The sequence below is a fragment of the Monoraphidium neglectum genome, assembly GCF_000611645.1.
Source record: "Monoraphidium neglectum strain SAG 48.87 unplaced genomic scaffold scaffold00990, whole genome shotgun sequence".
Lineage (NCBI taxonomy): Eukaryota > Viridiplantae > Chlorophyta > Chlorophyceae > Sphaeropleales > Selenastraceae > Monoraphidium > Monoraphidium neglectum.
The window spans coordinates 6,070-18,984 of NW_014012638.1; the positions used below are offsets into that span (position 1 = coordinate 6,070).

At 63.6% G+C, this 12,915-nt stretch overlaps 3 protein-coding genes across 3 annotated transcripts; 2 read left to right on the plus strand and 1 right to left on the minus strand.

Annotated features, from left to right (window-relative positions):
- Positions 1–691: 691 nt before the first annotated feature.
- MNEG_6211 (hypothetical protein) lies at positions 692–2,106 on the plus strand (the record flags this gene model as incomplete). Its single annotated transcript, XM_014045314.1, has 4 exons — positions 692–957; positions 1,181–1,330; positions 1,518–1,556; positions 1,728–2,106. The coding sequence occupies 4 exons, from the start codon at positions 692–694 to the stop codon at positions 2,104–2,106; spliced, it is 834 nt and encodes a 277-aa protein (XP_013900768.1).
- Positions 2,107–5,506: 3,400 nt separating this feature from the next.
- MNEG_6212 (hypothetical protein) lies at positions 5,507–7,125 on the minus strand (the record flags this gene model as incomplete). Its single annotated transcript, XM_014045315.1, has 3 exons — positions 5,507–5,653; positions 5,994–6,905; positions 7,081–7,125. 3 exons carry the CDS (start codon positions 7,123–7,125, stop codon positions 5,507–5,509), a joined length of 1,104 nt encoding a protein of 367 aa, XP_013900769.1.
- A 1,770-nt stretch (positions 7,126–8,895) lies between these two features.
- On the plus strand, positions 8,896–12,364 carry MNEG_6213 (alanine transaminase; the record flags this gene model as incomplete). Its single annotated transcript, XM_014045316.1, has 10 exons — positions 8,896–8,925; positions 9,336–9,428; positions 9,631–9,723; positions 9,883–9,941; positions 10,197–10,335; positions 10,612–10,695; positions 10,934–11,126; positions 11,356–11,429; positions 11,716–11,892; positions 12,251–12,364. 10 exons carry the CDS (start codon positions 8,896–8,898, stop codon positions 12,362–12,364), a joined length of 1,056 nt encoding a protein of 351 aa, XP_013900770.1.
- Positions 12,365–12,915: the final 551 nt, after the last annotated feature.

Here is a 12,915-nt window from a genome sequence, read left to right on the forward strand (position 1 = left end):
GGGTGATTTTTAGGGGCGTCCAACGCCCCCCTCCCCAACACAGAGAAAGGGCTCGTGCACCGGCCTTGAAAGGACTTACGCATGCGCTAGGAGGAGCATCTTGCACATGGCAGAGCAGCTCGCAGTGCACTGAAGATGCATGCCATCATGCCACGGCCGCTGTCATGCAAGCAAGTGCGTTGACTTGGCAGCGTCGTCAGCGTGTGGGCTGTCCGTCAGACACGGACGCATCGTGCGCCAACGCCGCATGTGAGCTGCTCCAGCCCCTCGATACGTTATCTTTGCTTTAATTTGTCGTCCCGGGCGGTGCGACCTGCGAACGACGAGTATAAGTTGTAGTTGCAGGCGTTTCGCGCTCATCGTTCAATCGTGCATTTTGTGTCAGCATACTTTTGAAGATCAAAAATATTTGTCCGTCAGATGGCCCGTGCGCGGCCCGGCTAAGCCACCCTCGAGCTACAATCTCGAGAGCGGCGTATCAGCCCTCCCATCGGCTGGCCCGCTCAGAGCGCAAGTAAAGAATGCCATCTGTCAGTTTCTCAGTGGTTTCCCGCAGCGTCATCTGAGCTGGGGCGCACATCGCAGGGCGTCCAGCAGTGACGCCAGGCTGCCTGCCATCCCCCCTGGCAGGCTGTGCCCGTTGCAGAACCAGGTGGAGGTGCCTCGCTGTTGCCCTCGCACCTGCCCAGCCATGGCCTGCTCAGCATCTGCCTTTGCGTTTTTCGCCCTGGACGGCCCGGCGGCGTACGCGGATCTTCGGGCAGCAGCGCTGGCGGATTACCGCGCCTCAGCTGCTGCCGCCTCCTCGGCCGCGGCTGCCGCACCGTCAGCGGTACACCCCCGCGGCGCTGTCCGCCGCGACAGTGGCGGCCCTGCGGACCAATGCTCCTTCTGCGTCTCGGCGGCGCCGCTGGAGGCTGGCCGCGAGGCTGGCGGCTGTGGTGCCTGTGATGGATGGTAGGCTTTCACCGAACGCCCCTGCATGCCCCCGCTCGTGGCGAGCCCGCCACCGGTCCCTCGCCCTTGCAACAAAGATCTGCCGGCTGCTTGCAGCGCACATTTACTGGTAGCAGCATCGGTCGGGCCCGCGGCCGCAGGCATGCGCTCATGCGTTGACGAGACCCTCGCAACCCTTGTCGCTCACTCCCCTCTTTCCCAACCTTGCCGCTTTGTCTCGCAGCGGCCAGCCGGCCTGCGGCGCGTGCGCCGCGGCGCGCCTAGCCGCTTGCCCCGCCTGCGGGTTTGCGGCCTGCGAGGACTGCCGCCTGCAGCTGGGGGAAGAGGAGGACGGCGCGGGCCAGGACGTGGGCGGGCGCCCCGGTGGCTGCTGGTGCGCACGAGGGGCCGCACGTCCGCCCGCCCACCGTCCGAGCGGGGGCCCAAAGACGGCTGGCGAAATCTGCTGTCTGGGTTCTTTTGGGGGCATTAGTGCGACCAGTCGCGACCGAGGGCGGCCTGGCTTGCCTCGCCGCTGAGGTACGCTCCCTGCCCCTCGCAAATCCCTGCCGCGCCAGCAGGTGCGAGAGCGGGAGCCAGAGGGACGCCGACAACCACAGGTGCGCCGGCTACGCGGTCAGCCTCCTCTCTCCCCCCAAATGCAGCTTTGCCAGGCACCGCCTGCCCTTGCCGGGGCTTTGCTGATCGCCAGCGTCATTTCACATCCCGTGAAGTCCTCACTTTTGAGACACCCTATGCGTACGAGCACACCACCCTCTTCTCACCCGCAGATTCGTCAGCCGCGAGCGGTACAAGGCCGTGTCCATGACTCACCCGTCCATGCGCGCGTCATCCATGGCCGCAGCCGGCCTGCGCGACGACGAGGACGACGGGGAGGCCGACGGCTGGGCGTTCGCCCACGGGTGGCAGCTCGTGGGGGGCGCCGCAGATGATGACGCCATCACCGGCGACGGCGGCAGCGGCGGCAGCAGCGCCGGCGCCGGTTACGGCGCGTCGGCGTCGTCGTTGGGTGGCGTGCTGCTGCACGGCGCGGCCGGCGGCCGCCACGGCAGCATGGAGCTGTCGTCGGACGGCGGCAGCGGCCTGCGTCGCTCGATGATGCGGTACGGCGCCCTGGGCGCGAGGTCCCGCCACTCGGGCTGCTTCTGATCCTGCAGTTCTCTGCTGAACTCAGATCGCCTCGTGGCCTGAAATCTGCGATCTCAGGTGTTCGAATGAAGAGCGGAAGTGATGTGATGCGAACTGGAGACGGTTTTGTGAGTGCGGCACCCGTGACTATCTCATGGACGGCCCAGAGGCCGCCCGCGGGCGCGGCCGCTCTTGAGTCCGTGCCCTGGGGCGAGGGAGGCGCGCGCTGTTCGCTTTGGTTGCTGCTGGCGCAACACAGCGCTGTGTCCGGCCACGTGCACGGCGTCACGGCGCCGCTGCTTCTGCAGCGGCGCCCCGCTTACGATGAGGGGAGTTGTTGGGCCGTCTTGTTGTCCTAGATCCGGCTGTGCATTGCATGAGAAGGACAAGTTGGGATTCGACTCTGTCAAGTGTTTGGGAGGTTATTGCCGCTGTGTTTCAGGGCCTGTCATTTTCGGCATCGTTGTTGTGCTGGGAGAGAGAGTGCATGCACTGCCCCCCCTTCCCCTCAAAAAACCCGTGGCAACGCGGGCTACTGCCCCTGGCTTTAGAGCCACGCGCGTGCGCGCTCTCGCTTGCGGCTGCCACCGGTGCGCCGCTCTGCGGCTCGGTTTCATAGAGAGCCTTCCTGCCCCTGCATATCGCCGCCCCTCCGCCCCACACGCCTCCTGGCACATATGTGTGCACGTGGTTGCAGCCTGTGACGCCGGGCATCGTTTTGTTGCGCGACCGGCACGGTTCCAAACCAGCCCAGCATGCCGCCGCCGGCTTCGCTCACGGAAAACACAGCACTCATAGCACGCATTGTACACAACACACATCCGATGCGCACCGTTGCATTTGCTCACGTGTGCGCCCACCTTGCATTGCCCCCTGAGGCGACACCTCTTGTCCCCTCCCACCACTGAATCCTGCACGGCATCGGCTGTGCGCGCTTGGACGGGCCAGCGCCCCGCGGCACAGGCCGTGCGTGCAGCAAATCACAAGTCGCTGCCGGATGCCGCCTGGCGCCCCAGGGTACAAGGGCGCAGCCCAGGCGCTGCGGCCCCATGCCCGAGCCCGGCCTGCGGCTGCTGGCAACCACAGCGGCCCGCGCTGCTGCTGGTCTGCATGGGTAAAGCGTTTCATTTCAGGGCCGTCGCCGCTGCGGTCTTGCCCCAACCGCCCGCGCTGGCAGCCTCTGCCTACGTTGCGCTTCTGCAATGCACAGCCCGCCCCCCGCTCATCCAGGAACTCGTCTCGTTTTTACAGCCACGCGCCCTCTGTTCCTGGCTGCTCGCCGCCCGCATACTGCCCAGCCCGCCCCCCAGCACGCGCACCCGCCACTTGTGCTGGTCGGTGTTGCCTGTGTTGTGTTTGTTCCCCTGTCTCAGTCTTTGTCTCAATATTTGTCGATGGACGACTGCTGCGCACAGCCTGTGGGCAGGCCAGCCACTACCGCATGCGGACTGGAGCATGGGGTGGCGCCACTCACCTTATCACGCGAGCTGGTGCATCCTTGTAACAGTACGGCAATCAACTGTGCAGGTTGTGCCAACATGCAACGCGAGTGCGCTTGCAGATGGCGGTCCCTTGACACAGAAATCACGTCCGACATTCAATATCTGGAGTATATGAGTGCCTGTTCGAAAGATGGCTAGGCCAATGGCGCTGCTTTTGGTGTTGCAACTGCAGTCTGCTTGTCCTGCTTGTCCTGCATGTTCTGCTGCTGCTGCTGCTTGCTGCAGCTGCTGATGCTTTGTTGACTAGAGTAGTAGCGCTCGAAGAAGTGGCAAATTTACACACGAGTAGCAAAGTATTGACTTTGCAAAAGGTTTGCAGTAGCTTTGCAAGTGCAGGTGATCTAACACTATCTGCTAAGGAAAAGAACTGGTCAGCTGGAACAGCCAGCTGCGCTCGTGCCATGGGTGGATTCCACCCCCTTCGCCCGTGTGGCAGCCGCCAGGGAAGCGGTGGCGATCAAACCGCATGCCGCACGCAACCTGCCTGTGCAATGCTGCAACAACACACGCTTTTATCTCCTGCGTCATCATGCGGACAGCTCCTCTGTAAACACTCACGACACCCCGACCGCAGACACGGGACGGAAAGTAGTGACTGGGGCGTGGGCATTGGCGAGCTGAGCGCCCAATTGACACAGACTCCCAAACTGGTAGAATCCAGGTGGGGTCGTGGCCAATGATGCATGCGCCACAGGTGGGGTTTTAACAACTGAAACAGCCTGCGGGGCTCCCAGGGGATGTCGAAGCCCCATCCACCGCAGAAGGCACACCTCACAGCGTTCAAAGCCAAGCGCGCCAGGCTAGGGGGAGGCAAGGAAGCTCGGACTGGAACACGCTCGCACCCACTGATGCGAACTCATCTGATTGCCTACACTCAAAACACAAGTCAAAACCGCAAGACCATCGCACAGCGACCACCGCATACATGGTAGCGCTGTGTGCGTGTCGCTTACACAGCACGGTCAAGCTCCATCAAGGAAGGAGACCCAACAGAAAGGAAACCAGTCATCGCATGGCAAGCCGCAGGCGCTGCGGCGAGCGGCGCCCGCGGGCCCGTGCGTGTGAATGCTGCTGCTGCAAGTGCAAGGGCACAGGGGGCAAAAACCTTTCGGCGGATCCAGACTTAGGGGGCGCCGCGCCGACGGCCGCCGCCTTTTCCGAGCTTCTGATGCTTTTTTTGTGGCGAACGGCTTGCCCAGGAGCATTGCGCCCCTGCAACAGAAGTCGCGGGCATGTTTTTTGGGAGGGTTGTGTGCTTTTTCTCAGCAGCGGTGGGTGCAGGGACCCATGGCGGCGAAGCGGTTGGTTCCAACACTCAGAACGTGCAGGCTGCGGGTCTCGAAAACGTGTGTGAAACGGAATGAAGTGACCCTATGGCATCGGCCTCAACACCTCTGTCGTGCCAAAGCGTCTCCAGAGGCAGCAGCGAGACGCGGCGCGCGTGCCTGGCCGCCGCTCCTTGAGGGGAAGAGGGGGTGCGCGACAGGGGCCCGCGCCAAAGCCAAACATCATGTAAATCGAAGTGGCGGGAAGGTGCTTGGGCAAGCCTGGGACACCGTGTCGCACCAGAAAAGCGGGCGGAGGTGCGCCGCCGCTGGGGCGCGCAGGGGACCTGACTGGACGATAGAAAGTGCAGGTAAAACGGGCGTCGAGGACCGACCGGCCCGAAAGGCGCCCGAGGCGTTTGCAGCCTGAACCGATGAGAGTAAGTAATGCTACTGGGCATGGGAACTGCTATTCAGAGGTGCGACAGCGCCGCACGGGCGCTGCGCACCCTCCAGCCAAAAGGGGCGGCAGAGGGTCTGCGTGCCCAGCCACAGCCTCCCGTTGCAGGGCCCTGGCAACGCCGCCTGCGGGGCGGCGGCACTGCGGAAGCGACGGCGGCGGCGGCTCGCGACGGGGCCGCGCCGCAGGGGGGGTCACGCGACGGGTGCCATCTGGGGCGTCCTGAATGAGAAGGAGAAGGGCGTGTCCTCGGCAGCTTCTGGGAACCAGTTGCTGAGCATGTACGACTGCTCGCGCCACGGCGGCAGCGGCGTGCCGCTCGCGCGGAACGAGGTGTCCATCTGTGGCGGTTGGGCAGGAGCGAGTGGATGGAGGTCAGGTTGACAGGTCAAAACGGAAGGGGGTGTGGTTGACCGGGCAAAGCAGAGAGGGGAAGGCAGGGCTCCAGGGAAGGGATGGTGAATGCATGGACACAAACCATGCGCACCAGACTCTGCACATACAGACGAAGACCTATCGCACTGCAAGTTGGAGGACCTGACACGCAGACGCCTGCCGACGCGTTCGGACAAAGACCTATCGCACTGCAATTTGGAGGACCTGACACGCAGACGCCTGCCGACGCGTTAACGGGGTTCAAAACCAACCAAGTCGAAAGCGGGAGAGGGGGGCCCGGCGCACCTGCTCGCACATAAATGACACCAGGGGCTCCAGCCCCTCCGCCGTGCCTATCACGACGGCAGGCAGCGCCGCGACCAGCGCTCTGTAAACCGGCGACGCCGCCGCGATAGATGCGATGGAGAAGCGCTCGCGGAAGCTCGGGTCGACGACGAACATGGGGCTCTGCTGGTACTCGGCGACGTCAGCGGCCACGGAGGCGGCGCCGTCGCCGTCGGAACCGGCTTGCCCCGGCGCGCGCACGACAACGAACGTGTGCTGCGGCGGGCACAGGGCCGCCGCGCCGCCGCTGCCGCTGCCGGCGGCGCCGGAGGTGCGGCGGAGGACGCCGTCCGGCGTCGCCGCGGCGGCGCCACCGGCGGCGAAGGCGGCGGCGGCGGCGGAGTTGACCCAGGACGCGTTGCGGGGGCTGGCGCCGACGCCGCTGGGGACGCGCGGGCTGGCGGCGCCGGCGGAGCGCGGGGTGGCGGCGCCGGCGGAGCGCGGGCTGGCGGCGTCGCTGCGCGGACTGTCGCCGGATGCTGAGTCGCCGGCCGCGTCGGGGCCCTTGCCGGTGCGCAGCCAGCCGTCGTGGCCGCAGCACGACAACACTTCTAGGAACAGGGGCAGGTCTAGCGCAGCCCCATCAGCCGGGACGGCTGCTGCCTGCCCCGGCAGCGCGGCGCCGTCGATCGCAGGGGCCGTGGCGGGGGCCGCAGCGGCGTTGGCGGGGGCGGCGCTGCTGCCAGTGGTGGCGACGTTCAGAGCTGCGGCGGCATCGCGGGCAAGGCGGTCATAGTAGGATTGCAGCTCCACCGTGGCGGCGCCGTCGCCGCCATTGCTGCCGGGGCGCAGCGCGCGCAGCAGGGGGATGAGTCGCTCGAGAGCAGCAGCAGCGTCGCGCTCCTCTCGCAAGAAACCCTCGAAGCCCTCGATCTGGGTTGGTGGAGCATGATTGCAGCATGCAAGGGGATCAAGGGAAGCTAGGGAAGAGAGGTTGGCGCATGTCGTGTTTGGGCAGGGCCATGCGCTGTTGGTGAGTTGGGCGGCGGCCGTCCTCGTCGGCATGCCGATGTCATGCGCGACAACGCTCGCAGGTGCCAGGGCTGACCTCAAGGTCGAAGAGCAGCGAAGGCGCCTTCGCCGTGACCGCCATAGTCTTGATGGTCACGTAGATGCGCGCAGCTATTCTCCAGGCGGCCGTAAACCACAGACGAACTGATGACGAGCGCCAGGAGGACTGCAGCCGTCGTAGAAGGGTGTGTGGTGGAGATGTTTGAGAAGTAAAGCGGTAAGCAAACAAATTGGAAGTAAGCCGCTGCAGCGAGGCGATTTTGTAGGGCCCGAAAGATCCCTGTGCCGGAGAAGTTACCGCAGAGTAGCTGGGGTGGCGGGCGCAAAGCGAACGCTTCGTGTATTGCAGCCTGATTATTCGAGTTTTTTTTAAGGCTACGCAAGCGTTCGTGCCTGTCAAAGGGAGGCGGGGCGCAAAATGTGCCAGACAGACAGACTGCCTGTGCCTGGATGAATCGTGCGCACCAGTGCATCCAAATGGAGTGTCTCGACCAAAAAACACCATTCTAAAAATCTTTACAGGCCGAACCTCTAACTCAGTATCACATCTCTATGCAGGAATTGAGGCAAGCAGTCTCGAGGCCTCGGTCATGGACTGGCGATGCACGCGAGAGCCTGCCATCATGGGCAAAAGCCTGCTAACGTGGGCATGCGCTGCGGCAACCTGTTGACTCGCTACATTGCCACAGGTATGTCATACACAGCATACGACACCAACTGATCTCATGCACATGGTGCCCGAAGTGGGCATGATGGCTGGCGAACTCGATGGACCATGGATGGGTCCCAGCAAGCGCTTTCGGCGACGCTGCTGCTGGAGTCCTGCAGGAACCAAATCAAGCACTGCTGTGCTCAAAGCTGTCAACATGTCAGCATGTGATGCGCTGGGGCGCCTCGATCGGGGCAGGCGTTCGCTGGTACCCCAGATGCACCGGGGTTGGGCGTGCAACACGCATTCAGGGAAAATGTGAGCGCCCGGCAAGAGCATCGCATGCTGCTTCAAGCATGCTATCCTCGCATGTCGGTGAGTCTTGCACCATGCCACCGGCCGCAACTGCGGATTGCTGGCTACGCATTTGGCGTTGACAGGTGCATTGAATTTTGACTGGGTTGCAAGCTTGCCAAGGAATCAACGGTGCACAAACCATGGTAGGAGGCAGTGCAGCGCTCGATGTGATTGCCTGAATTTTTGAAGAGCGTGTGTATATAATCCTTTTGTATACTGGCAGGGCTGCCTCGGCTGGAGCCAGTTTTATACACACAGGAGCAAGAGGGGTCTAGTCCTCGCGGTGGGTGCATTGCTGAATCCTTTTTTGTGCGATGCTTTGAAGGTCAGACCGCAGGTGGCCGCGTGCCGCGGGTGGACCACTTGCTGGGGAAGCGGCCATTGCCTAGGTGCAAGCCGTCATGCTTGAGTGAAGCATCGGCGGCAATGGATGCCAAAAATATTACAACGATAAACAGCGTGCTAGGCGCGAGCAGGCGCAACTGACGCAGTGCGCAGCAAAGCACCAGTAGCAGCGCGCCGGCAGCGTCCACTCCCGCACACATGTGTGTTGCGCGTTACCTCTGCACCATCCTCAAACAGAATTAACATATTCATGAGTGCCATCAGACCAGCATGGCACTTGCACCCTCTGCTGTCACCCCTGGTACCACCCAGCCCATCCAAGTTCCCTGCACAACACCCCACTCCCCACCACGCCGCACCCGCCCGTCACAGCGGCGAGCAGCGGCAGCAGCAAGAGCGGCAGCAACAGGGGCGGCCGCACGGCAGGCATAGCGCGGGTCTGGCGGGATGTCTGTCCTGGATACCTTGCAGTCGACGGCCAAGATGAGCCAAGTGCTTAATATGGCCTCAATAAGGCCTCGTATCGTCCAGGTGCGTGGGGGGTGCTTAGGCGCGTGTTGGGTGCAGCTGGGCGGCGCTCAACTGAGTGACAACCTGCAGGGTGTGGGGGTTGCTCTGCCGTTGCTTGGAGCGTTGCAGGCAGCGGGCAGTGGAGGTGAGCTGCGGCCCAGAGTCGAGTGCGGTTTGCAGTTCTACGCAGTCAGTCAGCGCGCCGCCAAGCCTGCTGCAGAGCCCGTCGTTTCAATAACACTGGGGCCAAGCGAGGTCGCTGAATCACGGCGCTGGCGGCGTCCGCAGCCGCAGTGCGCGCGCGCATGCTCGTTCAAGCCGTTGCCGCATCCGTCGCCGTTGCCGCATCTGTGTCCAGCGCCGAGGGTCGTGCCGGCATCCCACCACCTTGACCGCCGCCAACCGCCACAAATAATGCGCGCCGCCCTTAGGTGGAGTATGCTGTGCGTGGAGAGATCGTGCGGAGGGCTCAGGAGATAGCAGAGGACCTGGAGAAGGGCCACGGGGAACACCCATTTGACAAGGTGATCTGATCTCGCTCTTGAATGATCTGATCATGTGATGGGTCACCACCGGGAGGCTCAGGCAGCGGGCTGCACTGGATTGGAACGCAGCCGACCAGGGTAGCCGTTTTCTGATGTGATGCGTGGCCCTGAAATGGTTTTGACGACCTAGTCTCCTGCGCTTCGCCTGCGCCCTCCACTGTGAACGTCGCCTCCAATCCAGGTGGTGTGGTGCAACATCGGCAACCCCCAGATCTTGGGGCAGAAGCCCATCACCTACTTCAGACAGGTCCTCTGCCTCTGCGAATACCCAGAGGTGCGGCTTTGCTGCTGCTGGCCGACCCGGCACATTGAGTGCGCTGCGCCGATTTCACGCAACTCTGCGCATGCCCGCTTGCGAGGTCGTCAACGCCGAAGCATACCTGCCTCAACTGGTGCAGCGAGTGACGAATGCATGTGTCCACCATAAACGCAGTTGCTGAAGCACCCAGAGGTGACGGCGCTGTTCCCTGCTGATGTCATTAAGAGAGCAGAGTGAGCTTCCCCGCCACGCATCGCCAGTCAGCTGCGTGTCTCCAAGCGACCGCGTCCCTGCAGGCCAAACTTCGCTCTGCAGCAGCTGTGGTGGCACCACGCTTGTTGCACCCGGGCGCCTCAACCTAAGCTGTTTTCCGGGAGCAGGGGCACAGGTGCGCTCACCTGTCCGCAGCCAGTCAGGCCGACAGCAACCCTCATCAGGGCCCCACAGTGTCGTGCGTTTAGTAACCGCTGCAACCACCGCAACCGCAGGCAGTTTTTGGCCGAGATCCCTGGTGGCCTGGGTGCCTACAGCGACAGCGCGGGCGCCGCCGTCTGCCGCCGCCAGATCGCGGCCGCCATCGAGCGCCGCGACGGCGTGCCCTGCGACATGAGCGAGCTGTACCTCACGGTGGGCGGTTTGACCGAGGTTTGACTGGCGTGATTCACCTGTGGCATGACCTTGATGTGGCTGGTGGTCGAGATGCGTTTGACTAGGGGGGTGACCGAGCAGTTTGAGGAGGAATTTGACAACGATGGTTCACGCGGCTTCGCTTGTTGCGCGGTGGCAGCTGCTGTGCCGACGCTGGTTGCAGACCGGGCGGCCGCTTCCCGTCCGAGGCCCAGGCAACACCTGCGCCCCAGGAGCACCTTGCTCCCGCCGGCCCGCCCTTGCAACTCTGCGCAGGACGGGGCGTCACCGGGTGTGCACTACCTAATGGAGATGCTGATCCGCGACAGCAGCGACGCGTGGCTGGTGCCCATTCCGCAGGTGAGGCCACAGCCTTAGTGTACGCGGCTGTGAGCTGTGCTTACTCCATGCTTAGTGGTGACGCCGGGCTCGTCGGTGCCAGGGCGGGCAGTGCAGCTGCCATCTGGCTGTAGCGCGGGACGCGCCTTCGGCTTCGGTGCCGGGCATCCCTGATGCTTACCTGCATCAGCCAGCGCCGCACCCGCCGTCCGACTCCACGTCACCTGTGTCACCCGCGTCACCCGCGTCACCCGTGCAGTACCCGCTGTACAGCGCCACCCTCACCCTGTACGGCGGCCAGCTGGTGCCTTACGAGCTGGACGAGGCCGCCGGCTGGGGCCTCAACACGGCCGCGCTGCAGCAGCAGCTCGCCGCCGCGCGGACGCGGGGGCTGTGCGTGCGCGGTCTCGTAGTAATTAACCCCGGCAACCCCACCGGCCAGTGCCTGTCGCGTGAGCGAGGGGGCGTCCCCGGCCCGGGGCGCGCCAGGGCAGGGAGCCGTGGTGTACCTGCGCCGCGTCAGGGGCTCCAGTGCTGGCTGGGAGGCTGCAAGGGCTGCCGTGATTGCCAGCCAGCACCGAAGTGTGCTAGTTCCACCATCCCGCTATCCCACATGTCTACGCTGCAAACCCCGCGCTTTCATCTTTCCTGTTGATCACGACATGTCTCCCTGGCTTCCAGTTGAGAACCAGGAGGAGATCGTGAAGTTCTGCGTGCAGCACGGCCTCGTGCTCATCGCCGACGAGGTTTACCAAGTGAGTCACAATCATGATCTGTTCTTGCGTCCTATGATGAGGGGTTCAGCGCTCATTGATGGTGCTGGGTCGGCAGCCTTGGCAATTGTGCCTCGGGTGTGGGCGCCTTGCTGTCATGTCGGCAGCTGCCCCTGCCATCCGCTTTGAAACCCTCCCAGCGACCTCGCTCACAGATTGTTGGTAGAGCGGCCTGCAAACCATTTTTTACCCCCCAAGCACAGCCCGTTCTACACTTGCATGCCTGAGGTAACCACCAACCGCCACCAACCGCCACCTGCCACCGCAGGCAAACATCTACGCCCCCAACCGCTCCTTCCATTCTTTCAAGAAGATCGCCCACCAGCTCAGGGCCCCCTGCCCCCTGGTGTCCCTGCACAGCACGTCCAAGGGCTTTGTGGGAGAGTGCGGGCGGCGCGGCGGTTACATGGAGGTTTTGAATTTTCCGAGGGAGATCCACGAGCAGGTGGGATTTTTTGAGCTGCCCTCCTTCCATTCGAAACTGCACTTTGCCAAGAGCATACCGGTCGCGTTGGATCTGTCTTGAGCAGCTGAAACGTCAGCTTGTTTGGGCGGCGCTCAGCATGCCTTGCCGTGTCCTCACTTCCGGCGCGGCCAGCCAGCGAACTTCACGTTTCAGCCGACAACAGCAAACGGCCCCGGCGCGAAGGTAGCACGTGCATGCGTGGTCACGTGTGTTGCGCGTTGTCGCACCCCTCGCCCTCGCCTCACTCCTCTCCTCCCCCCTCTCTCCTGGCAAGCTGCGCTTCGACGGCCGCCTTTGCCCCTGCCCTTCCCCAAACCCTTCCAAACCGTGTGAGCAGATCCTGAAGCTGGCGTCCATCAACCTGTGCCCCAATGTGTCAGGCCAGATCTGCTGCACACTCATGATGACGCCACCAGAGGAGGGGGACCCAAGCCACGAGCTGGTGCGCTAACACACACACATGCGCAGCACACCGCATGCACCCCTGTGCACTGCAGTCTCCGCGCCCAGCTCTGCTTTCGCGCGATGCCTAGGAGCGCCGCCTGGTGGTCCCCTGCAGCCGTAGGGTTTCTCCATCGCCTGTTGTTTGGCGCGCGGGCGGCGGCCGTCCATGCCGTCGGCCCCTCGCTCCGCCTCACACCCGCCCGCTCGCGCGCGCGACTGCGTTTTCGCCCCCGCTCGGCGCCCGGCGGCCGTCCTGCGCCCGCGCAGTATGTGGCCGAGCGGGACGGCGTGCTGACTAGCCTGGCGCGGAGGGCGGAGATGCTGGTGGCGGGGCTGAACGGGCTGGAGGGCGTCACCTGCAACGCTGCGGAGGGCGCGCTGTATGCGTTCCCCAGGTGGGGGCTGATGTTTGCGTGTGTGCGTGTGTGTGTGCACGTGTATGTGTGTGCACGTGTGTGTGTGTGTGTGTGTGTGTGTCTGTGTGTGTGTGTGTGTGTGTTTTGTCGTGTGTGTGTATGCGTGTGCGCATGTGATTGTGTGTGTGTGACTGCACATGTG